Here is a 23,932-nt window from a genome sequence, read left to right as displayed (position 1 = left end):
GTGCCCAGAACTGGACACAATCCTCCAGTTGTGGTCGAACCAGTGTTTTATAAAGGTTCATCATGACTTCCATACTTTTGTACTCTATGCCTCTATTTATAAAGCCCAGGTCCCGTATGCTTTTTTAACTACTTTCTCAACCTGCCCTGCCACCTTCAATGATTTGTGCACATATACCCCCAGATCTCTCTGTTCCAGTACCCCTTTTAGAGTTGTGGCCTCAAGTTTATATTGCCTCTCCTCGTTCTTCCAACCAAAATGTATCACTTCGCATTTTTGACTTTAAGGCCAAAGGTCAAGGAGGCATTACTAAACCCTCCAACCCATTTCTCCTAACATCCAACACAAACACACTCCAAATAATTACTGTCATTATTTAAATGGCAGTAGAAACTCCAGAAAGATATCCCTGATGTGGGTACCACATTGAGGATGCCATTTTGTGTGTTGTCATTGAAGATAAGTTTTCCTCAGCCAGAGATGCTGATCAGATTATCATAAGAACATATGAAATAGGAGCAAGAGTAGGCCATATGACCCCTCGAGCCTGCTCCACCATTCAATCAGATCATGGCTGATCTTCAACCTCTACTCCGCTCTCCTGCCCGATCCCCATATCGCTTGATTCCTCTAGAGTCCAAAAATTTATCTATCTCAGCCTTGAGTATACTCAATGACTCAGCATCCACAGCCCTCTGGGGTAGAGAATTCCAAAGATTCACAACCCTCTGAGTGAAGAAATGCCTCCTTATCTCAGTCTTAAATGGCCGACCCCTTATCTCGAGATTATGCCCTCTAGTTCTAGACTCACCAGCCAGGGGAAACAACCTCTCAGCCTCTACCCTGTCAAGTCCCCTCAAAATCTTATATGTCTCAATGAGATCACCTCTCATTCTTCGAAACTCCAGAGAGTATAGGTCCATTCATCTTTCTCAGCCTCCTCCTGAGGTTCCAACTATCACAGGTATTTGATTCACTCCACGTGACATTAAGAAATGGCTGAGCTGTACACAGCAAAGGCCACGGGCCCGGCTGTAGTTCTGAAGACGTGTGCACCGGAACTAGCCACACCCTTAGCTAAGTTGTTCTAGGACAGATACAACACTGCCATCTACCCGACAATGTGGAAAATTGCCTAGGTATGTCCTGTCCACAAAAACCAGGTCAAATTCAATCCGGCCAATTATCTCCAAACAGCTTAAACCCAATCATCACCAAAGTGATGGAAGGTGTCATCAACAGTGCAATCAAGTGGCGCTTACTCACCAATAACCTGCTCACCGATGCTCAGTTTGGGTTCCGTCAGGACCGCTTGGCTCCAGACCTCATTACAGCCTTGGTCCAAACATGGATATGAGAGCTGAATTCCAGAGGTGAGGTGAGAATAAATTTCCCTTGACATCAAGGCAGCATTTGACCGAGTGTGGCACCAAGGAGCCTTATTATATCAATGGTGATCAGGGGGAAAACTCTTGAGTGGCTGGAGTCATATCTGGCACAATGGAAGATGGTAGTGGCTGTTGGAGGCCAATCATCTCAGCTCCAGGACATTGCTGCAGGAGTTCCTCAGGGCAGCGTTGTAGCCTCAACCATCTTCAGCTGCTTCATCAATGACCTTCCCTCCATCATAAGGTCAGAAGTGGGGCTGTTCGCTCATGATTGCACCGTGTTCAGCTCCTTTTGCAATTCTGCAAATAATGAAGCAGTCCATGCCTGCACGCAGCAAGACGTGGACAACATCCAGGCTTGGGCTGATAAGTGGCAAGTAACATTCGTGCCACACAAGTATCAGATAATGACCATCTCCAAGAAGAGAAAGCATAACTAGCTGCCCTTGACATTCAATGGCATTACCATCACCGAGTCTCCCACCGTCAACATCTTGGGAGGTCAGCATTGACCAGAAACTCAACTGAATCAGTCACATAAAGGCCATGGCTGTTAGAGTAGGCAGGATATTTTGGGGTAGGAGACTCACCTCTTGACTCTCCAAAGCCTCTCTGCCACCTACAAGGCACAAGTCAGGAGTGTGATGGAATACTGTCCACTTTCCTGGATGGATGCCACTCCAACAACACTCAAGAAGCTTAACACAATTCAGGACGAAACAGCTTGCTTAATCGGCACTCTATCCGCTGGGTTAAACATATTCTGTCCATCATTGGCATACCATGGCTGCAGCATGTACCATCTACAGGATGCAATGCAGTGTTGCCACGGCTTCCTCGGCAGCATCTCTCAAACTTGCAACCTCCATCACCTCGAAGGACAAGGGCAGTAGATGCATGGCAGCACCACCACCTCCAAGTTACCCTCCAAGTTACAAACTGTCCTGACACAGACATATATCGCTGTTTCTTCATTGTCGCTGGGTCAAAATCCTGGAACTCTCCACCTAACAGCATTGTGGAAGCACCTTCAGCACATGGACTGCAGCGGTTTAAGAAGAAGGCCCACCATCGCCTTCTCAAAGGCAACGAGGGATTCTACATCATTCAGGCAGTTGCTCATGGTTGCATTAAGATGGTCACTGATGCTGTATTCAGGAAACCCACAATGGATGTAAATGAAATAAGAGTGAGAACTATCCAGTCCTACAAATTGGCAGGGTTGATTCCAATTGATAGAATACATGTGCCACTCAAAGCCCCAAATGACCACAATTTTATGAATCGGAAAGGCTTTCACTATTAATGTCCAGCTAGTGTGTGATGCCAATCACATTATCCTGCACATGAACGCCAGATAGCAGGAAGCCGCATTCCATTTTCATCGTGCAACAGTGCGTCCTATCTGCTCTGATGACAGAGCCGTGTATCAGGATAGTTGTTTGGTGATTCCTGCAATCTTGGATTATGACTCCAATAAGGCTTCTGCAGGCAGAGGGGGACGACAGATATAATGTAGCCCATGGCACTACAGGAAGCTTGACTGAGCAGACTATAGGCATTTTCAAGTTTCATTTTAGATCCCAGGATAAATCTAGTGATGCCCTGTAATACAGCCTAATGAGAGTCTCAAGAATCATTGTAGCTTGTTGCATACTACATAATATTACAATAAAAAAAGGCATGATGCTTCCAGAAGATAAAGGTGATGATGACGAAGAGACGGTGGAAGGACCTCCCTCTCCACAGCATGAGGAGGATGCACAAGAAGGCGAAAACATAGGACAGGACAGACAGCAGCCAGTGAAAGGTGGACACAACTGATACCCTAGTGCTTTGAATAAATAAAGGTTGACTCAGCAAATAAAGTCACTTCACACCTGTCTTCACAGCTTCACAAAGTCCCTCACTGTCAAAGACTTCTGCCAAGTTCTTTCATAAGACAGACGTTTTCACTTACCTTGCCATCATCCAACTCCCAAGAGTTGAAAGCATACACAGAAATGAGCTCACAACTTTACGTGATCAATCTGTGTTTTACTTTAAATGATAACATTCACTAAAAGTGCCAAAAATTCCAATCAATCTATATGCATCTGCTCTTCAAACCATACCTACTCTTCATGCCAACGATCTTGCTTGCATTCCGAAACTACTACTTCTTCACAACGCTGCCTGAGTGAGCTGAGATTGAGTGAGGGGTGACTGTAAAGCTCCCCTGGAATGTTAGAGGTGTGAAGTAACTCTTGATTTCGGGAAGCTGCTAACCCCAAGGCACCAGCTTCCGGCAGCCTTTCTGTTGCATGCAAAAGGCGCCGGACCCATATCTGAAGCACTCGGAGGGAACGTTATGGAAGCAGGCTGAATGACAGTGACATCTGCACCATTACTAGCAGCCCACTGGTGAATGGCATAGGTGCAGAGTTGTTGCTGGTTGATGTCATTACGGACTGAATTACGACTGATGTCATTACAGTCGTGAATGGTGGTGGACAATTAAACAACTAACGAGAAGAGGAGGCTCTGTAAATATCCCCATCCTCAATGATGGCAGAGTCCAACACGTGAGTGCAAAAGACAAGGCTGAAGCATTTGCAACCATCTTCAGCCAGAAGTGCCGAGTGGATGATCCATCTCGGCCTCCTCCCGATATCCCCACCATCACAGACGCCAGTCTTCAGCCAATTCGATTCACTCCACGTGATATCAAGAAACGGCTGAGTGCACTGGATACAGTAAAGGCTATGGGCCCCGACAACATCCCGGCTGTAGTGCTGAAGACTTGTGCTCCAGAACTAGCTGCACCTCTAGCCAAGCTGTTCCAGTACAGCGACAACACTGGCATCTACCTGAAAATATGGAAAATTGCCTAGGTATGTCCTGTCCACAAAAAGCAGGACAATCCAATCCGGCCAATTACTGCCCCATCAGTCTACTCTCAATCATCAGCAAAGTGATGGAAGGTGTCGTCGACAGTGCTATCAAGCGGCACTTACTCACCAATAACCTGCTCACCGATGCTCAGTTTGGGTTCCACCAGGACCACTCAGCTCCAGACCTCATTACAGCTTAGGTCAAAAGAGCTGAATTCCAGAGGTGAGGTGAGAGTGACTGCCCTTGACATCAAGGCAGCATTTGACCGAGTGTGGCACCAAGGAGCCCTAGTAAAATTGATGTCAGTGGGAATCAGGGGGAAAACTCTCCAGTGGCTGGAATCATACCTAGCACAAAGGAAGATGGCAGTGGTTGTTGGAGGCCGATCATCTCAGCCCCAGGACATTGCTGCAGGAGTTCCTCAGGGCAGTGTCCTAGGCCCAACCATCTTCAGCTGCTTCATCAATGACCTTCCCTCCATCATAAGGTCAGAAATGGGGATGTTCGCTGATGATTGCACAGTGATCAGTTCCATTCGCAACCCCTCAGATAATGAAGCAGTCCGAGCCCGCATGCAGCACGACCTGGACAGCATCCAGGCTTGGGCTGATAAGTGGCAAGTAACATTCGCACCAGACAAGTGCCAGGCAATGACCATCTCCAACAAGAGAGAGTCTAACCAACTCCCCTTGACATTCAACGGCATTATCATCGCCGAATCCCCCACCATCAACATTCTGGGGGTCACCATTGACCAGGAACTTAACTGGACCAGCCATATAAATACTGTGACTATGAGAGCAGGTCAGAGGCTGGGTATTCTGCGGCGAGTGACTGACCTCCTGACTCCCCAAAGCCTTTCCACCATCTACAAGGCACAATTCAGGAGTGTGATGGAATACTCTCCACTTGCCTGGATGAGTGCAGCTCCAACAACACTCAAGAAGCTCGACACCATTCAGGACAAAGCAGCCCGCTTGATTGGCACCCCATCCACCACCCCAAACATTCACTCCCTTCACCACTGGCGCACTTTGGCTGCAGTGTGTATCATCCACAGGATGCACTGCAGCAACTCACCAAGGCTTCTTCGACAGCATCTCCCAAACCCACAACCTCTACCACCTCGAAGGAAAAGAGCAGCAGGCACATGGGAACAACACCACCTGCACGTTCCCCTCCAAGTCACACACCATCCCGACTTGGAAATATATCGCCGTTCCTCCATCGCGCTGGGTCAAGCTCCTGGATCTCCCTTTCTAACAGCACTGTGGGAGAACCTTCACCACACGGACTGCAGCAGTTCAAGAAGGCGGCTCACCACCTCCTTCTCAAGGGCAATTAGGGATGGGCAATAAATGATGGCCTTGCCAGCGACGCCCACATCCCATGAACAAATAAAAAAAAAATGATCCCAACCAAATCTTGGTAGCTCTGTTCGTGTGGTGCTCAGGTATCTATTGAAGCAGTAGTAGATACCATTCTATGACTTTAGAAGCTGTTCCTGGCATCTTGATGCTGTCGCAATCTTCCAAGCTGTCAATCTTCAGTGTATTCTGCTGGTCATAGGAAACTTCCTGCAATGTGTTGCAGATATGGGAAGTGGACTCCCCACACTTGTCCATCATCTCAGCCATATGCATGGAAACTATCTCCATTGCTTCCACATGAAATCAATGCTTCCTAATTCATCGCACTTTTGAAGACTGGGTAGTTGAGATCTGGGTCCCTAAGCTCCTCAGCCAGAGGCAGTCATTTCTCCACCTATGGAGGATCGACACTCTCCCACTCTTCCACTCCCAGGTCCTCATTCTTACTAGCGCTCAGTGTTTCACCCAGTGATAGCTCTTCTGATTCACTAGCTACCTCTTCCTGAGTTAGTGTCTCTGTGCTAGTGATTATGCAAGTAAGATGTCATAACGGGGTTGATGATGAAGTGGCAGGAGTTGTGAATCTGGAAATGTTTGTGTGGTCAAGCTTGCTGCTTCCTGCATGTGAAACACAGAAGAGCTTGTTTAGCTATGCATACAGTGACATCTGTCCTTGAAGAAATAGTGTAAGGTTATAACTTTCACACAACACTCCTGTTAGTCTGCCAATGATGTTGAAGGCTTTTTCTTCCAGCGGACAGAGTTTTGAGTGATGGCGCTCCTCCTTGGTTGTATGTATAATGCAATAGCTATGGGTGAGTTTTCCTTCAGAAGGAGAGAACAGAAAGTTGTGAGGCATGTGAATGGCATTAATACTTGCCCAGTATGAGACATGTAGCATACATAATCTCAGCTTCATATGTCTTTAAGTTAACTTTCTTCAAGACTAGCAGAACTCCTTGCGACAGACAATGTGAGTTCATAGAGTGGTTGTGAAATCACACGCTATCTCACTGTTTGCAGAGGTTCCCCTTAGCATAAGTGAGCTTCTCTGACATCCAGGTGATGATACAGAAAGAGCATGAGAGGTAAGGAGGCAAATAATTGGATTGCTCTTGCATAGAGCCGGCATGGACTTGATGGGCCGAATGGCCTCCCTCCATGATGTAACCTTTCCATGATTCTATGAATTATCCCTTTACCATTTGTACAGAATGTGCAGTGGGGACAGTATCTTGAGTTACCTTGGCCACCCTTGTGAGCTCATTGAACTTCTTCCTGCACTGTGTAGCAGTTCTTTGGGTGATGGAGGATGCTCTGACAGCTTCAGTAACCTCCCTCCACCGTGCCTTAATTCTTTTATTGGGTTTCCTCTGCTCAGTCTCAACAGTGGTTCGCTTCTAGCCTTACTTCAGCCAGTAAAACATCCACAGATTTATTTGATAATCTGAGAGCCCTGACCGCTGCTGACCCTCTCTGAGGCTGCTGCTTTTTTTAGATATATTCTGCCACTTGTGGCCCCTGCTCTCAAAAAATACATGTTCCCCTTTAATTAACGAGAGCATTTCAAACACTCCCGCAGCACTCTATGTCCCTCCCTTCCAGTGACTGTAAACCAATGCAGAGTACATACATAATCAGGACCCTCGGAGGAAAAAGTGGCAGGTTAGAGGCAGAGTCATGTTGGCAAGCGGAAGTCCCGCCCCTATACTAAACCGCCAACTGAGGGAAGTCAGTCCTGGGATATTCTAGTCTGTGTGGCTCAGTTAGATGGATCCTTATCAACTCGGCTGTCAGGGAAACTCCTAGGTATGTTCATGTATATAAACTGTGTGATAACGATATTTCTTTTTCTAAGCACTCAAAATCAATTCTTAGGCGAGGAACAATTTTATAATATGTAAAAAAAACTTAATGAAATCTATATTGTTTAATGGGTGCAAAACCCTTTTTTTATATAATAAATCTTTGTTTTGATATTGTGACAGGCAGTACTTCTGACTGGAGAACAGGGGACAGCAAAAACAGTCATGATTAAAGGATATTTGAAGAAATATGATCCCGAAGAACACCTGTCCAAGAGTTTGAATTTCTCTTCTGCCACAGAGCCCTACATGTTCCAGGTAACATAGAGTATTATGCGTATTGTCTAAAAATGAGCTTGATGGATCCAACTGATAGCAACTGTACAGTAGGTAGGAGTGCTCACTGTTTTACTTTAAGGTTCCTTTGACCTTGGCCATATCTGCTTATGCCAATAGTTAAGATGGAAGTTCAAGATTTCATTAAACTATTTTATCTATGCTGCAGGTTTTTACATTTCTACATCAGTATGTTCACCACTGCACTCCAGATGAGTCCTCTGCATAGACTCAAAGGAAAATATAAAAATTCCGCAGCCCTTTAACTGTCTGCAGGCCTTTAATATCTGCAGCTGCTCAGCAATTTGCTGATCTTCAGGACAATGTGCCCAGTCAGATCCCGCTATACCTGCTGAGCTAACACTTACCCACCCATGTGCCAAATTGCAACTCACAAGAAATGCAGGTGATTGATGTCACTTCTGGGCGGAGACCATTTCCAATGTCCTCTTTCCCTTTAGCATACAGGCATCAGGACCCCAAGAATATTGGCTCCTCTATATCTTTCTCACAACTATGCAAATGAAACTATCAAACAAACTACAACACCAGTGCCACCATATTTTATTGTCTAAAATGTTTGTTTCTCTTACTCGAGTGCCTGCTAACGTGGTGCTTCCCCTTCCTAACAGTCTGTTTGTGCTGCACTTCCTAATCTTGTGGTTCTTCTCGGTGCAATCATATGTCTGATGCTTGTGGGTGGCTGGCATCTGTATTGTTGAAGGCACCTGTGATTAAAGTGACACAACCCCTGTTAGCATGGGCCTGAGAGGTCCAGCTGTGAGCTGTAGCATTTCCTCAGCTGCAGATCCAACTGTTCCTGCTTACTTTCTTGCACATGTGAAAATATTGGAGAAGGTGGAGGAATGGTGTGGTGTGTTGCCATCAGGACAGAGTAACATTATCCATTACCGATTCATGCCCACCAATGTTCCTGGGCTCCGTAATTCTACCTGGCACCCACCTGCGTAATACAGCTGAGTTTAGTAGACCGAGCTGCTCACATTCAAACTACGCACTGCCTGATTTACACTGGGCGAGAGGGCCACATGAAAATGGGAACCACTGAATCAGTACTATTTAATCCCTTTGCATTTATCTTCTCTCGAGTTCCTGTATACTACGTTACAAATTTCAGGTCTGCTCTAGATATTGACTCAGGTTCAGGTCTCTCCTGTAAATGGATCTGACACCCTGACAAAAGGGAGTTTCCCTATTTTGCTCAGTGCATAGTCGTACAACAACATGGCCTGGAGGCTGTGACAATGAAAACCCCTGATGCCATGAACTGGACACAGTAATCTCGCACGCGCGCTTCTCCAGTCTTTTAAAAGGCGAACTGATTTTGTCTGCTGCATTTCTACACTTCTCTGTGCCCACCTACGCAGGCCTTTGTGCCATGGTACCATGCTCAGGACTGCACTCCTTCTAGGTGTCGTCACCCTCATTGGTATTCAATGCTGAATACTGGTTTCAGAGTGCCACACACCCAGAAGATTCCTGCACTGCCGGCTTCTTCTTACCCTTTCAGATGGCCCGCCACTTGCTATCCTGAACTCTCTGTGGCTGCGAGGTGACCACCTCCTGGAACGTACAATCCAGGAAACCTTCAGCCTCCATTATGCTCTGCAGTGACTCCAGCTACCCCTTGAGCTCGAGCAATTGGAGGCATTTCCTGCACATGTGGCCTCCAGGACACATGAAGTATCCTGAGGTTCCCACATGGCGCAGGAATTGCAGGCAATGAGTCTCAGCTGCCCGTCCATTAGATCACCTTGGCGAGCATCTCACTTTGTTCCGCCCCTCTCTCCTCTCCTTTAAAATCCTCGTTCTGTACTGCCCGCTCAAGTACCATGCCAAGTTTGTCACTGAAATGTCTTCACTGCTTTCTTCCCTCAGCCTCTTCACCAAGCGACTTCTCATCCTCGGTGAATTCAATCTGCATCTCAACTCATCATGCTCTTTCTGAGTTCACTAACCTCCTATCCTCCCTTAATCCCTTCCTCCATATAAACTCCCCTACCCAAATTCATGACCACCCCCTTGACCTTGCCATTTCATGTGGCCTCTCTACTCCCATCGTGTCAATCACGGATAAGGCCATCTCTGATCACTTCCTTGTATCCCTTTCCACTCACATCCCCCTTCCCCCTACCAACCTCATTTCCTTCTGTGTCCATCCCTGGAAAAAACTCTCCCCCACGTCACTTACAATGGCACTTTCAAATTCCCAACTGTCCAGCCTTTGGCCCTCCATTCACCACAACATTTCTGCAGCTACCGATCTGCAGGACATTTAGGACTGAGATGAGGAGAAATTTCTTCTGTAGGGGGTGGTGGAGTGTGTCAGCTTCAACTCTGACTTCTGAGCGGTCCGAATCGCACCACTCCCTGGGTTCTAGACCTTGGACTTATTTGGGGGTTGTGACAAAGTGCAGCAGACAACTGGTTTTGGTGCAAGAAACTTTGACCTTTATTCAAGAGAGAAAACACAACACAACAATCTTAACACTCTAATAAAATGGGGAACACTTTGATACACACGAGAGAAATTACAGTAGAAAGATACTTCACCCCTCCCAATCCCACTGTACTAGCTAAGTTGGACTCTAAAGGTAAACAATTTTACAACACCAAGTTATAGTCCAGCAATTTTATTTTAACTTCACAAGCTTTCGGAGGCTTCCTCCTTCCTCAGGTAAATGTTTACAAACATTTACCTGAGGAAGGAGGAAGCCTCCGAAAGCTTGTGAAGTTAAAATAAAATTGCTGGACTATAACTTGGTGTTGTAAAATTGTTTACAATTGTCAACCCCAGTCCATCACCGGCATCTCCACATCAGGACTCTAAAGGGCCAGAGATAATGCTCACCAAACGAAACCTTGACAGTAATTCACCGAGGTAAGTCAGAAATAGATTGTAGAGTGGAAACTTTGCGGATCTTCAGTTTTCTCCCGAGTTGGTTTTCTTTGGTCGCGGTGGCCCAATATTACCTGGTTGGTTGGTGGTAACATTTGGTTGGTTGTTTCGTAAGGCCCTTGATGCCGCGAGGTGTCTGATGGTCACTGGGGCTGTTGCTCTGGTTTCTTCTTGTGTGTCAGCCTGCTTCTAGAGTTGCTGACCTTCCCTGTCGAACTGCTCTCCTGTTGCCCCTCGCCTTGTTGAACGTTGGAAGCTGCTCTTCCTTCCAGAGACAGGTAGAACAAGACAAGCAGAACACAACAGCTAGCAAGAGCCAGATAGAGAGAGAGAGAGAGGTTTCGAGTTTCCACTTCTATATCCCTCCCTTACAATGGTCTTCGTCACTTTTAAAAAAAAACACTTCATGTCTGTTTAAACAGTTCTTACAAAGTCCTTAAGAATCTTTGATGGCTTTTTGATGGTCCCTCACCATGTTGCAATTGCTTCTCCCGATGGGTCATTGTTAATTCCGATTTTTAGAGCTTGTCACACAAGGCTTCCCTTTGTATCCAACGTCCTAGGTGTTGATGGGTTTTGCTTTAAAACAAAGGCCCCACCATGTCTGGAGCAGTTACCTTTTTCAATGGCCTGTGAGTGTTGACCACCTGCTCTCGGTTTTGCATTAAAACAGAGACATGTCTGAAGCAGTAATTCTTCCACATTCCATGTGTGTGTTGTGGATTCGTCTGGTGACCTCTCACCTATCCTTCCATCTTAGGATTTCAGTCAATGGCCAAAGTTTTTACATACTCAGGGAAAAAGTGAATTTCTTTAGGGTTTTTCTCCGAGTTTTGAGGGATCTGTGAATTTTGAGAATCTTACACTCCCCCCTGTGATACTTTAACCTTGCTTCAAGTATCATACTGGTAAAAGGTGAGCAAAATTCTCGATCTTCGAGAGCCAACCTTCCCCTGTAGTTTACCTATTTAAGACCCAAAACATACATTCCCCTTTAGGTGTAGTGTTCAGATGCAGACACAGGTAAGAATTCAGTTACATTCATATCCAAGCACGGAGGGGGTCCAACACCCCTGCACCACTTGGAAAATACGGTACATATATAGAAAAATAAACAATAATACTTAAACTACCAACCACCTTATATAAAATTTACCTAAAACACCCAAACTTAACAATCTCAAAATTAAATAACAGAAGCTATGTACATCCGCCGCCCGTCCCCGGGTGGCCAGGCTAATCCCTGTTCGGGCTACAGCACACTACTCCCTTCGGTGTGGCCGCCCTGTCCTGTACCTTTGGTCCCTCGCAGCCTGCGGCTGCTGGCTGGTGATCTCTGTCCTCAGATCGATGCCTGACTTGAGGGGCTGCCCTTTTAAACTGGGGAGCCGGTGACCACGGTTTCTTTGGCCGTGGCGTTCGTGGGGACCTTCTTGGGACTCTGGCTGGTGGGGGTTTTCTGGCTGGTGGGTCTTCAACCCGAGCCACTGTCCCCTCTTGTGCAGTCTGTGGAATCTCCACTGCCGCTGGCTGGGGATTTCTAAACCTGTGTCAGGGGCAGGTAACTCTCTGCCCTCAGGTCCCACCTCGTCTGAGTCCCAGATGAGCGGGGGAGTGTCCCAAACGGTGGGTGGGATGGCCCTTCCCTTAAAACAAGCCACTGCACCTGCTTGTGCAGTCTGTGAGTTTGCTCCTGCTGCAGGCTGAGGATTTTTATCCTCAGACCTTGCCCCAACTGGCTGTTCCCTTCTCTCGGATTTAAACAACTTACATTGGTTAATGTGGAACCATTTGGTGTGCCGAGGCAGCTTTATGGCTTATACCATGGGGCTTGCTTTATCTACTATGCTAAAGGGACCCATGTACAGTGGCTCCAAACTCCCCACTCGGGCGTAGTTCCTCACCATTACCTGGTCCCCTATCTCCCACTGATGACTTTTGTTAGGCTCGAGCAGCAATCGGTTATTCCGATGCTGCTTCCCCATACTACCTGCTGCCTGTTCGTAAATCTGCTTCAGGCGCTCGAGGAGTGTTCGGGCGAATTTATCCCGGTTTACCTCCTGAAGCCGCCCTTCAGTAAGAACTGGGGCTAGGACATGGGTGGGGGTTCTCATGACCCTACCGGTCATGAGCTCGTGCGGGGAATACCCCGTACTCTTTGACTGACTGACCCCCCCGTACTCTTTGACTGACTGACCCGGATCCCCATGAGGACTAGAGGCAGGATTTCTGCCCATTTTCGGGGCGAGTCCGCTGTCTCCTTCCTCAGCCTTTCTTTGACGGTGCAGTTCATGCGTTCCACAATCCCTGAGGACTGTGGATTGTGGGCTACGTGCCACTTCCCCTGAATACCGAGCAGCATAAGTGTATTCTGCATGACCTGGCCGGTGAAGTGGCTTTCCTGGTCGGACTCCACAAACTGGGGTAGCCCCCACCGCGAGAACACCTCCCGTACCAAGATCCTTGCAGTCCTTAACGCTGTGGCTTTTCTACAGGGGAAGGCCTCGACCCACTTGGAAACCACGTCCACCAGGACGAGGCAGTATTTGTAGCCTCCCTGGGCGGTGGGTAGGGGCTGATCTGGATCGACTGCCATGGTCCCTCTACCCTCCTAACGTGTCCCATGGGCACCTTCCTTTTGTGGGGGTCGGGGTTATTTGCAGCGCACAGAAGACAGCTAGCGCAGAACTCGCGGACATCTTCCCGGAGACCTGGCCACCATCCCGCCTGCTCCACCCGCTGCCAGGTGGCCTCAGGCCCGGGGTGTCCTGCTCCCGGCCCTTCATGGGCTAGTTGAAGGAACTCCCTCCGGTGCTGCTGGGGTACTACCCACTGTCCTTCCTTGAAAAGCATGCCCTCTCTTATGGAGAGGGCTGCCGCGCCGTAAGGGCCTTCTATCCTCCTACCCTCGCTCACTGCGCTAGTGACGGTTTTCAGGACAGGGTCCTGGGCTTGGACTGTTTTAAGATCCGGGGCTAATGCTACCCCTAAGCTCCTCTAGGTCCCACCCCTGCCTCTAACTGCCGCCACGGGTCCGGACCCATAGGGGTCCCAGAAAATGCCGGTGCGGGCACCCTCCTTGGCCAGCGTGTCGGCTTGCTGGTTGCCCTGGCTGCGGGGTTCTGTGGAGGAGTGGGCCTTCATTTAGTAGATGAAGACCTCGCCTTTCTCCCCCACGGCTGCCAGGATTTTCTCCAGCAGGGGTTTTACTGCTAAGGGCCTCCCGTCGGCGGAGGTACATCCGCGATGGGACCAGATTGCCAGGTATTCCATGCATGAGTTGCAAGTGAACATACTATCCGAGCAAATCATGTATGGGGTGGGGAAGATTTCGGGGTGGGTAACCACGTACACCACTGCGGACAGTTCAGCCTGCTGGGCGCTCATGGTGCCGGGGAGCTTGATCACCAAGGCAATGTTAGCCGATGGGTCATAGACTGCACATCCCGTGAGACGTTCACCAGCGGATACCATGCTGGAACCGTCTACATAGATCTCGCGGCCTGTGGGATGTATCCCGGCCCGTAGACCAATGTTCACCTCCCACACCCCTTCTATGGAACACTGATGGGCCGATCCAGGATATACCATGTTAGCCACGAGCTTCGGATCGTAAAGGCCCCTCACCCTCAGATCCATCGGGGAAAGGAGGAGCGTCCAGCGTGCAATGTGGGCACTGCTGACTGTCCCATCTTTGATCCTCCCGTCCAGAAGCATCTGGGTGGGCGTGTGATGTGTGAGGAGGGTGATAGGAGAGGTGCCTGTGAAGATCGAGGATCTTTTCATGGCCCAGTGCGTGGCCAAAAGGTGCCGCTCGCAAATTGAGTAGCTCTTTTCCATGTCAGTGAGTACTCTGGAGGAGTAGACCACGGGTCTTAGCCTGCCGTGCCGTTCCTGGAGCAGCACAGCACTGAGACTATCCCCGCTGGCCGCTACCTCCAGAAAGAACTCTCTCCCTCTATCTATCGCTCCCAGGGCTGGTGCGGTCTGCAGGTCTCTCTTGAGCTGGACAAATGTTGCCTGGCACCCCTCATCCCAAGACCACTCCACTCCCTTGTGTAGGAGTTGGAGCAGAGGGGCTGCCGTGGCCGCATAATCCTCAATAAAATCTCTGCAGTACCCCGTTAGCCCTAAGAACGACCTCACACCCCTCACAGTACTGGGGACCGGTAGCTCTTGGACCGCTTCCCTCCTAGTCTTGTCTATGGCTCGTTCCCCTGCACGGACGGTCAGGCCCGGGAATTTCACCTCCTGCTGGCTGATCTGCGCTTTCTTTGGGTTCACTTTAAAACCTTTACTCTGCAGCAGTTCCAGCAATTCGGCCGGTAGTGGGCCATGCTCCCTGACTGAGTCGGTAAACAAGAGCAGGTCGTCTACATAATGCACCAATTGGGTGGGCTGGCTAAATTCCTTTAAACTACTTGCCATGCACTGGTGAAAGATGCTGGGGCTGTTATGAAAACCTTGCGGCAAGCAGTTCCAAGTATACTGTTGCCCTTTAAAAGTAAAGGCAAACTTATACTGGTCTTCCCTCCTCAAGGGGATCGACCAAAACCCATTCGAAATATCCAGCAGCGTGATCGTCGTCGCGGATGCTGGAATGCTTCCGATGAGGTCGACAACTGCTGCCACTGTGGGGGCACACGTGGGGATATTGCTGTTGAGCACCCGATAGTCCACCGTGGCTCTCCATGAATTGTCCGGTTTCTTGAACGGCCAAAGCGGAGAATTAACATGGGTGGCTATGAGCCTCAGCACTCCCTGCTGCACCAACGAGGATATGGCCAACTCCGTATCGGGCTCTGCTTCTCTAGGAAAGTTATACTGCTTCTGGGGCCGGGCCATGGGGGTCCCCATCTACCCTGACCTCAAACCCGGTGACCCTCCCACAGTCATGTTTATGCGTGGCGAACGCAGCTAGGTGAGACTGCACGAATGCTTTAAATTCCTCCGGGACACCCTCCATCATGAGCCCGAAGTCGTAAACTCCTTTCGGCTTCACAGGATAACTACCACGCCATTCTCCTCACCCGTGTCGGCTCCCCAAAGGCAATGGTTGCGGAGATCCACGAGGATCCCGTAGCCCACAATGAAGTCGGCCCCTAGGTTCCCCTTTCCTCCCTCCGCTTCCACCTCGCCAGGACACACGTCCACATGGTTTGGAATGGGCCCAGGCGGATTGAGAGCGGCTTGGAGAATGCTCCCGCCTGTTCCTTGCCGGTGAACCCCTATAGAACGTATGGAACTCCGCTAGACAGAGGTGAGGTGGTGGGATTAGCTGCGTGGATCATGGTGCATGATGCCCCCGTATCCAGCAGATAAGTCCCTTTAACCTTCTCCACCTCCATCTGCACGAGCGGCCTCTTCCATCCATCATACCGGAGAGCACATAGGTAGACAGGCTGCGCGGCTCTAGTCATTTCGGGGCGTCGTCAGAGAGGGCTGAGGGAGCTACCACAGTGGCTGCTATTTTCCCTGGCTGGCCATAAAAGATCGCATGGCCTCAAAAAATGACACCATGGCAGCGGGGGCAATTCCTGTCTCTGCCTCCCCTGTCGCTGCCTTTTGGGCTGGGGCGGTGGGATTCTTTCCCTTGGTGTTCTTCCAGGGGTTTTTACAATCTTTGCGCCAGTGGCCGTCCTTCCCGCACCCGTAGCAGTTTAACTTAGCCTGGGTGGGACGATTCCCTTCCTGATGCCATTCCCTTTTATGATGGGCCCCTGGTTTAACCTCGTGGACTTTCCCCTTGGGTTGGGGCGTCTCGATACCCCTGATATTTTTAAATGCTATCGTGAGCTGGCGGATCACCGTTTCCTCGGTGGTCTGGGGGCTATGGGGGTCAAACCAGGCCGCAGCTCGAGTTCGAATTTGGGGCAGGCAGTTTGTCATGATACAGCGGAGCCAGTGGGCCAATTGATCTCTGTTCAGGAGTGTCCGCCCTGGCATTCCCGGGCATGCGCTCCGGTAGACTGGCCACAGCCTGTCTGCGAACGCCTGTGGGGACTCCCCAGGGAGCTGTACCATTTTTTCCACCCGGGCGAACGGACTCCCATCATTGAGTCCCATGGCCTCCAATATCTCATCCCTTAACTCCTCGTAATCTTTCTGCCTCCTTTTGCACTCATCTGATAAGGTTTGGAGGAGGTCACCACCCAGAGAAAACAGCAGCATTTTCGCTTGTTCTGCTTCATCGCAGTCATTAACGCACACTGCCTGCTCTATCTCACGGAAGTGTAGAGAGGGGATTCCCTTCACTGTAAGCTTAGGGATATGGCTAACCATGGCCCTGAGCTGTTGGGTGCCATGCGGCACTACAAACTGGTTCTGGATGGCCCCTAGGTCCTCGTCATCGGCGGGCGGGCCGTACCTCCGTTGTTGAAGGGGGTACACTGGTCCCGGACCTGGTCTATCTACCAGGGCTTGCTGGTTCTCCCTTAATGCTTCATCCTCCACCCCCCCTTGCTGCCAGATCTCCTGAAAACTCGGGGCTATGGGTGGTGGCTGTGAAGCCTCTGGTTCCCTAACCAGTGTCGTACTCGGAGCTGCCTGTGGGACTCCCCTGCTTGGGTTGCCAGTAAAATCCGACTGGCCCGCCTTCGGGCTAATGAGGCATACCATGCCCTTTGTCCTCGCTAAGGCCATGCCCAAGCTTTCTATTTCTTGCCTGCAGGGGCCATGATCTGCGTCTTCAAACCTCTGGGCGCAGGCCAGCTTATATGCTGCCTTTACCTCGCCTACTTTCTCCTCCTGCTCTTTTAGTTCTTGCGTGAGGCTGTGGATCTTATCCATTAACCTAACCTCACTGCCTCTCGCCTCTCTGACCTGGTATTCCAGGTGTTCCACTCTACATCGAGCGCTACTTTTGAGCTCAGCGATCTGGTATTCCAGGCGCTCTACCTTTGCTTGGTGGTCCCTTGCCATCTGCGCCTTTTCTTGGCTTATTGCCTGGAGCGCCGCTACCCCTTTCTCTTCCGCTGCTGTCTTTTCCTGCAGCTCTCGGGTCAACTGTTTAATCTTGGCTGCTCGCGCTGCAACAGCACGGTCTAGCACTAAGACCTGCTTTTTAAAACACAAGAGCCAGACCGCCTTCTCGATATGAATTCTTTGATTATGAAAATAAATTAGCAAAAAATATAAAAACAGATAGCAAGAGTTTCTATAGTTATATAAAAAGAAAAAGGGTGGCTAAGGCAAATGTAGGTCCCTAAGAGGATGAGACCGGGAAATTAATGGTGGGAAACATGGAGATGGCAAAAATGCTGAACAAATATTTTGTTTCAGTCTTTACGGTAGAGGACACGAAGAATATCCCAACACTGGACAAACAGGGGGCTCTAGGGGGGGAGGAGCTTAATACGATTAAAATCACTACGGAATTGGTACTCAGTAAATTAATGGGACTCAAGGCGGATAAATCCCCTGGACCTGATGGCTTACATCCTAGGGTCTTGAGGGAAGTGGCAGCAGGGATTATGGATGCTTTGGTAATAATTTTCCAAAATTCTCTGGACTTGGCAAAGGTCCCGGCAGATTGAAAAACTGCTAATGTAACACCCTTATTTAAGAAGGGTAGCAGGCAGAAGGCTGGAAATTATAGATCAGTTAGCCTAACATCTGTGGTGGGTAAAATTTTGGAATCCATTATTAAGGAGACAGTAGCGGAACATTTGGATAAACATAATTTAATAGGACAAAGTCAGCATGGCTTTATGAAGGGGAAGTCATATCTGACAAATTTGCTTGAGTTCTTTGAGGACATAACGTTCAGGGTGGATAAAGGGGAACCAGTGGATGTAGTGTATTTGGACTTCCAGAAGGCATTCGACAAGGTGCCACATAAAAAATTATTGCTCAAGATAAAGAATCACTGGATTGGGGGTAATATTCTGGCATGGGTGGAGGATTGGTTATCTGACAGGAAGCAGAGAGTTGGGATAAATGGTTCATTCTCGGACTGGCAACCAGCAGCCAGTGGTGTTCCGCAGGGGTCGGTGCAGGGTCCCCAACTCTTTACAATCTATATTAACGATTTGGAGGAGGGGACCGAGTGTAACATATCAAAGTTTGCAGATGATACAAAGATGGGAGGGAAAGTAGAGAGTGAGGAGGAAATAAAAAACCTACAAGGGGATATAGACAGGCTGGGTGAGTGGGCGGATATTTGGCAGATGCAATACAATATTGGAAAATGTGAGGTTATGCACTTTGGCAGGAAAAATCAGAGAGCAAGTTATTATCTTAATGGCGAGAAACTGGAAAGTGCTGCAGTGCAAAGGGATCTGGGGGTCCTAGTGCAAGAAAATCAAAAAGTTAGTATGCAGGTGCAGCAGGTGATCAAGAAGGCCAACGGAATGTTGGCTTTTATTGCTAGGGGGATAGAATATAAAAACAGGGAGGTATTGCTGCAGTTATATAAGGTATTGGTGAGACCGCACCTGGAATACTGCATACAGTTTTGGTGTCCATACTTAAGAAAAGACGTACTTGCTCTCGAGGCAGTACAAAGAAGGTTCACTCAGTTAATCCCGGGGATGAGGGGGTGGACATATGAGGAGAGGTTGAGTCGATTGGGACTCTACTCATTGGAGTTCAGAAGAATGAGAGGCGATCGTATTGAAACATATAAGATTGTGAAGGGGCGTGATCGGGTGGATGCGGTAAGGATGTTTCCAAGGATGGGTGAAACTAGAACTAGGGGGCATAATCTTAGAATAAGGGGCTGCTCTTTCAAAACTGAGATGAGGAGAAACTTCTTCACTCAGAGTGTAGTAGTTCTGTGGAATTTGCTGCCCCAGGAAGTTGTGGAAGCTACATCATTGAATAAATTTAAAACAGAAATAGACAGTTTCCTAGAAGTAAAGGGAATTAGGTGTTACGGGGAGCGGGCAGGAAATTGGACATGAATTTAAATTTGAGGTTAGGATCAGATCAGCTGTGATCTTATTGAATGTCGGAGCAGGCTCGAGGGGCCGATTGGCCTAGTCCTGCTCCTATTTATTATGTTCTTATACCCTTCTTATACTGTTTACTTGCTGTCCACTGGATGGCTGCATCTATGGGACGCTCGGCCTTTAACAAAACGCCCACCCATTTTTTCGCACACATAGGTAGACTACCTTTCCTCCATTGCGGTTTCCTCCTCCGCACCACTGTCTGCCTTGTTACACACTTTCACCTGAGCTCCTGCCTGACTAGCCATTTCTGTAAGGGGTTTTGTTTCCGGGGGGGCTTATTGTAGATCAGCCAGTTATGTTTTGCTGAGCTGCCCTGCCCGCAGTGCGGTTTCAAATCGCTTTCCCCTTCCTGATTCTGAGCTCAGGACTTATCGAACGGTAATAAGGACAGACGAACAGACCAGTGGATTGGTGCAAGGAAAACCAATGTTTATTAATAAGAAAACTAAAACTACAAGGTAAACAGTATTATACAGAAGATAAAAGGAATCGCTATGGATGCAATCCAGTCTTACACTTAACGGGGTGGAAGAAACGGACACATTGAGGGAAAATTCTAAAATCACAATTTTAGCAATACCCCTTTAACTCCCACCCTTACACCTAGCTAGGTTGTCTTGTGACGGCCAGAAAAAAAAATAATGCTCACCGATGAAACAGATGAAAAGGCCTGGCCCCTGTGTCCTGCTGCTGCCATCGACACGTGATTGTGATGTTTACTGGATGACCTTCCTTCTTGGTTGCTAGCAGGCAAGCAGGACGCTGGACCGAGGCAAAGAGAAAGAGGGAGTGAGGTTCTGGGACGCCCCAGTTATACCCTCCCGCTAATAGGTTATTTTCGTGCCTCATTAGTTTGCTCCATTGTCCGATTTGGGCAGGAAAACGTAAGACAATGGGGCCCCGATCTTGGCCCATTTACATTAATGGCCGGTACCTGTACTGATCTGTTCCATAACTGCCGTCCATTGTTCTTAATGTTCCTTAATGGGTCACCTTAGTCCTGGGATTATTCCAGCTCGAATTTTGATTGTGTAGGCCGGCAACGTTGATGGCTTGCCTCAGGGCGTGAATGCAACTGCATTGTTCAAAGAAACCTGTCTGAAACACGGAGCCTGCCAAGCTGTCAGAGAATCCAATTTCAAATGCTGCAGGCCCTTGGCCATATGTCTGACCGCAGCCATTTTGAGAGACCTTGGATTTTTAAAAACACAGTCACACCAGGGTTTCTTTAATAACTCCAATAAATCTTCGGTGGGGGGGACATGTGAAATTTTGCGAATCCCTTCACTTCACTCAGAGGGTGGCGAGCCTGTGGAATTCTCTACCACAGAAGGCTGTGGAGGCCAAGTTACTGAATATATTTAAAAAGGAGCTAGATAGATTTCTAGACACAAAAGGCATCAAGGGGTATGGGGAGAGAGCGGGAATATGGTATTGAGATAGAAGATCAGCCATGATCATATTGAATGGAGGAGCAGGCTCGAATGGCCTACTCCTACTTCTATTTTCTACGTTTCTATGCTCAATCACACCCTCACCTCCACCTTTGATGCCCTTATCCCCATTAAAACCATTACCCTCTCTCTCTCTCACCCTGGTCATTCCCCCTGGTATGGCCCTTATCTCCGCTCCCTTAAGTCTAAGGGACGCAGACTTGAATATTTATGGCTGACAACTAATTTAGCCATTCACCACCAGATCTGCTGGACCACATAAAGCACTATCCGGTCCTGCTCTCCTCTGCCAAAACTGCTCACTATTCCAGGATCATCCTGAAATGCAAAGATAACCTTCAGCTTCTCTTCTCCACTACATACCGTCTTCTTAAACCCCTCTCCCTTGCCTCCTCCACCCTCACCTCCAACAACAAATGTGAGGAGCTCGTGGACTACTTTGTCACTAAGATTGTGACCATCCGTTCAGCTGCCTTTGCCGCTTCCCTCCCTTCCCCCAGCCCACCAAGCCAAACTTCCCCTACGGTTCCCCCCAGCCCTAGCCCTGAACTTGCATCTTTCTCGAGTTGCTTTCGGATCTCCCTTCATGCCCTCTTCGAGCTCATCTTGACCATGAGACCCACCTCCTGCTCCCTCGACCCTATTCCCACCAAACTGCTGACCACTTAACTTCCCTTCCTGGTCCCATGTTAGCTGATATTTTTAACAGTTCCCCCTCCTCACCCCTACCCTTTATTCACCCCCCACTCTCAAAAACCCACCCTTTGTCCCTCTGTCCTTGCAAACTACCCGCCCTACCTCCAATCTCCCTTTCCTCTCTAAAGTCCTTGAACGTGTTGTCACCTCCCAAATCCATACCCATCTTTCCCGCATGTTTGAATCCCTTCAATCAGGTTTCCGCCCGTGCCACAGTACTGAAACGGCCCTTATCAAAGTCACAAATGCCATCCCATATGACTGTGACCATGATAAACTATCCTTCCTCATCCTTCTCGACCTGTCTGTTATCTCCTCCGTCGTCCAACTGGGTGGGACTGCCCTAGCCTGGTTCCATTCTTATTTATCCTGTCATAGCCAGAGAATCACCTGCAATGGCTTCTCTTCCCACTCCTGAGCTATCCTTGGCCCCTCCTATTTCTCATCTGCATTCTGGCCTTCGGCGACATCATCCGAAAACACGTCAGGTTCCACATGTACGCTGACAACAACCAGCTGTGCCTCATCACTACCTCCCTCGACCCCTCCACTGTCTCTGATTTGTCACACTGCTTCTCCGACATCCAATCCTGGATGAGCAAAAATTTCCTCCAACTAAATATTGGGAAGACTAAAGCCATTGTCCTCGGTCCCTGCCATAAACTCTGTTCCCCAGCCACCGACTCCATCCCTCTCCCGGGCCACTGTCTGAGGTTGAACCAGACCGCTCGCAACTTTGGCGTCCTATTTGATCCTGTGATGAGCTTCCAGCTACATATCAGCTCCATCACCAATACGGCCTACTTCCACTTCCGTAACATCGCCCTTCTCCGCACCTACCACAGCTCATCTGCTGCTGAAACCCTCATCCATGCCTTTGTTACCTCCAGACTCAACTATTTCAATGCTGTCCTGGTTGGTCTCCCATCTTCCACCCTCCATAAACTTGAGCTCATCCAAAACTCTGCTGCACAGCAAGTCTTGTTCACCAATTAGCCCTGTGCTCGCTGATCTACATTGGCTCCCGGTCCACCAAAACCTTGATTTTAAACATCTCATCCTAATGTTGAATCCTTCCATGCCTCACACCTTCCTATCTGAGCGTGGTAGTGTCAGTGCTGTGCATTCTCTGAACTTGGTAGTGTCAGCGCTATGCGATCTCTGAACTCGGTAGGGTCAGAGCTGTGCGTTCTCTGAACTCGGTAATGTTAATGCTGTGCATTCACTGAACTCGGTGGTGTCAATGCTGTGTGTTGTCTGAACTTGGTAGTGTCAGAGCTGTGCATTCTCTGAACTCGGTAGTGTCAGTGCTATGTGTTGTCTGAACTCGGTAGTGTCAGAGCTGTGCGTTCTCTGAACTCGGTAGGGACAGCATTGTGTGTTCTCTGAACTCGGTAGTGTTAATGCTGTGCATTCTCTGAACTCGGTAGGGACAGCGCTGTGTGTTCTCTGAACTCAGTAGTGTTAATGCTGTGCATTCTCTGAACTTGGTAGTGTCAGTGCTGTGTGTTGTCTGAACTCGGTGGTGTCAGTGCTGTGCGTTCTCTGAACTCAGTGGTGTCAGTGCTGTGTGGTCTCTGAACTCAGCAGTGTCAGTGCTGTGCGATGTCTGAACTTGACAAGTAGTACAGTGGCATAGTGGTTGTGTTACTGAACGAATAATCCAGAAGCCTGGACGAATAATCTGGAGTCATGAATTAAAATCCTGCCACAGCGGCTGGGGAATTTAAATTCAATTAATTAAATAAAATCTGGAACTAAAATCAGTAATGGTGGCCATGAAACTACCAGGTTGTTGGAAAAACCCATCTGGTTCACTAATATCCTTCAGGGAAGGAAACCTGCCGTCCTTACCCGGTCTGGCCTATATGTAACTCCAGACCCACAGCAATGTAGTTGATTTTTAATTGCAGTCTGAAGTGGCCTCGCAAGCCACTCAGTTGTAAAATCTCGCTCAAAAAAGTCATAATAAGAATAAAACTGGACGGACCACCCGGCATCGGACCACTAGGCACTGGACATGACAAAGGCAAACCAAGCCCAGTCCACCCTGCAAAGTCCTCCTCACTAACATCTGGGGACTTGTGCCAAAATTGGGAGAGCTGTCCCACAGACAAGTCCAGCAGCAGCCTGAC

General features: G+C 48.7%; 1 protein-coding gene across 1 annotated transcript in view; it reads left to right on the top strand.

The window, feature by feature from the left end:
- Window positions 1–23,932, top strand: part of LOC137322210 (dynein axonemal heavy chain 8-like) — a 1,468,904-nt gene that overhangs the window by 982,838 nt on the left and 462,134 nt on the right. The window contains exon 56 of the mRNA XM_067985326.1: window positions 7,621–7,755. Coding sequence (XP_067841427.1) covers window positions 7,621–7,755 — 135 coding nt within the window. The remainder of the gene's footprint in view (window positions 1–7,620; window positions 7,756–23,932) is intronic.

This window comes from Heptranchias perlo, chromosome 5 (genome assembly GCF_035084215.1).
Source record: "Heptranchias perlo isolate sHepPer1 chromosome 5, sHepPer1.hap1, whole genome shotgun sequence".
NCBI lineage: Eukaryota > Metazoa > Chordata > Chondrichthyes > Hexanchiformes > Hexanchidae > Heptranchias > Heptranchias perlo.
The sequence above is the reverse complement of the archived record's forward strand: the minus strand, read 5'-3'. Positions and strand labels throughout refer to the sequence as shown.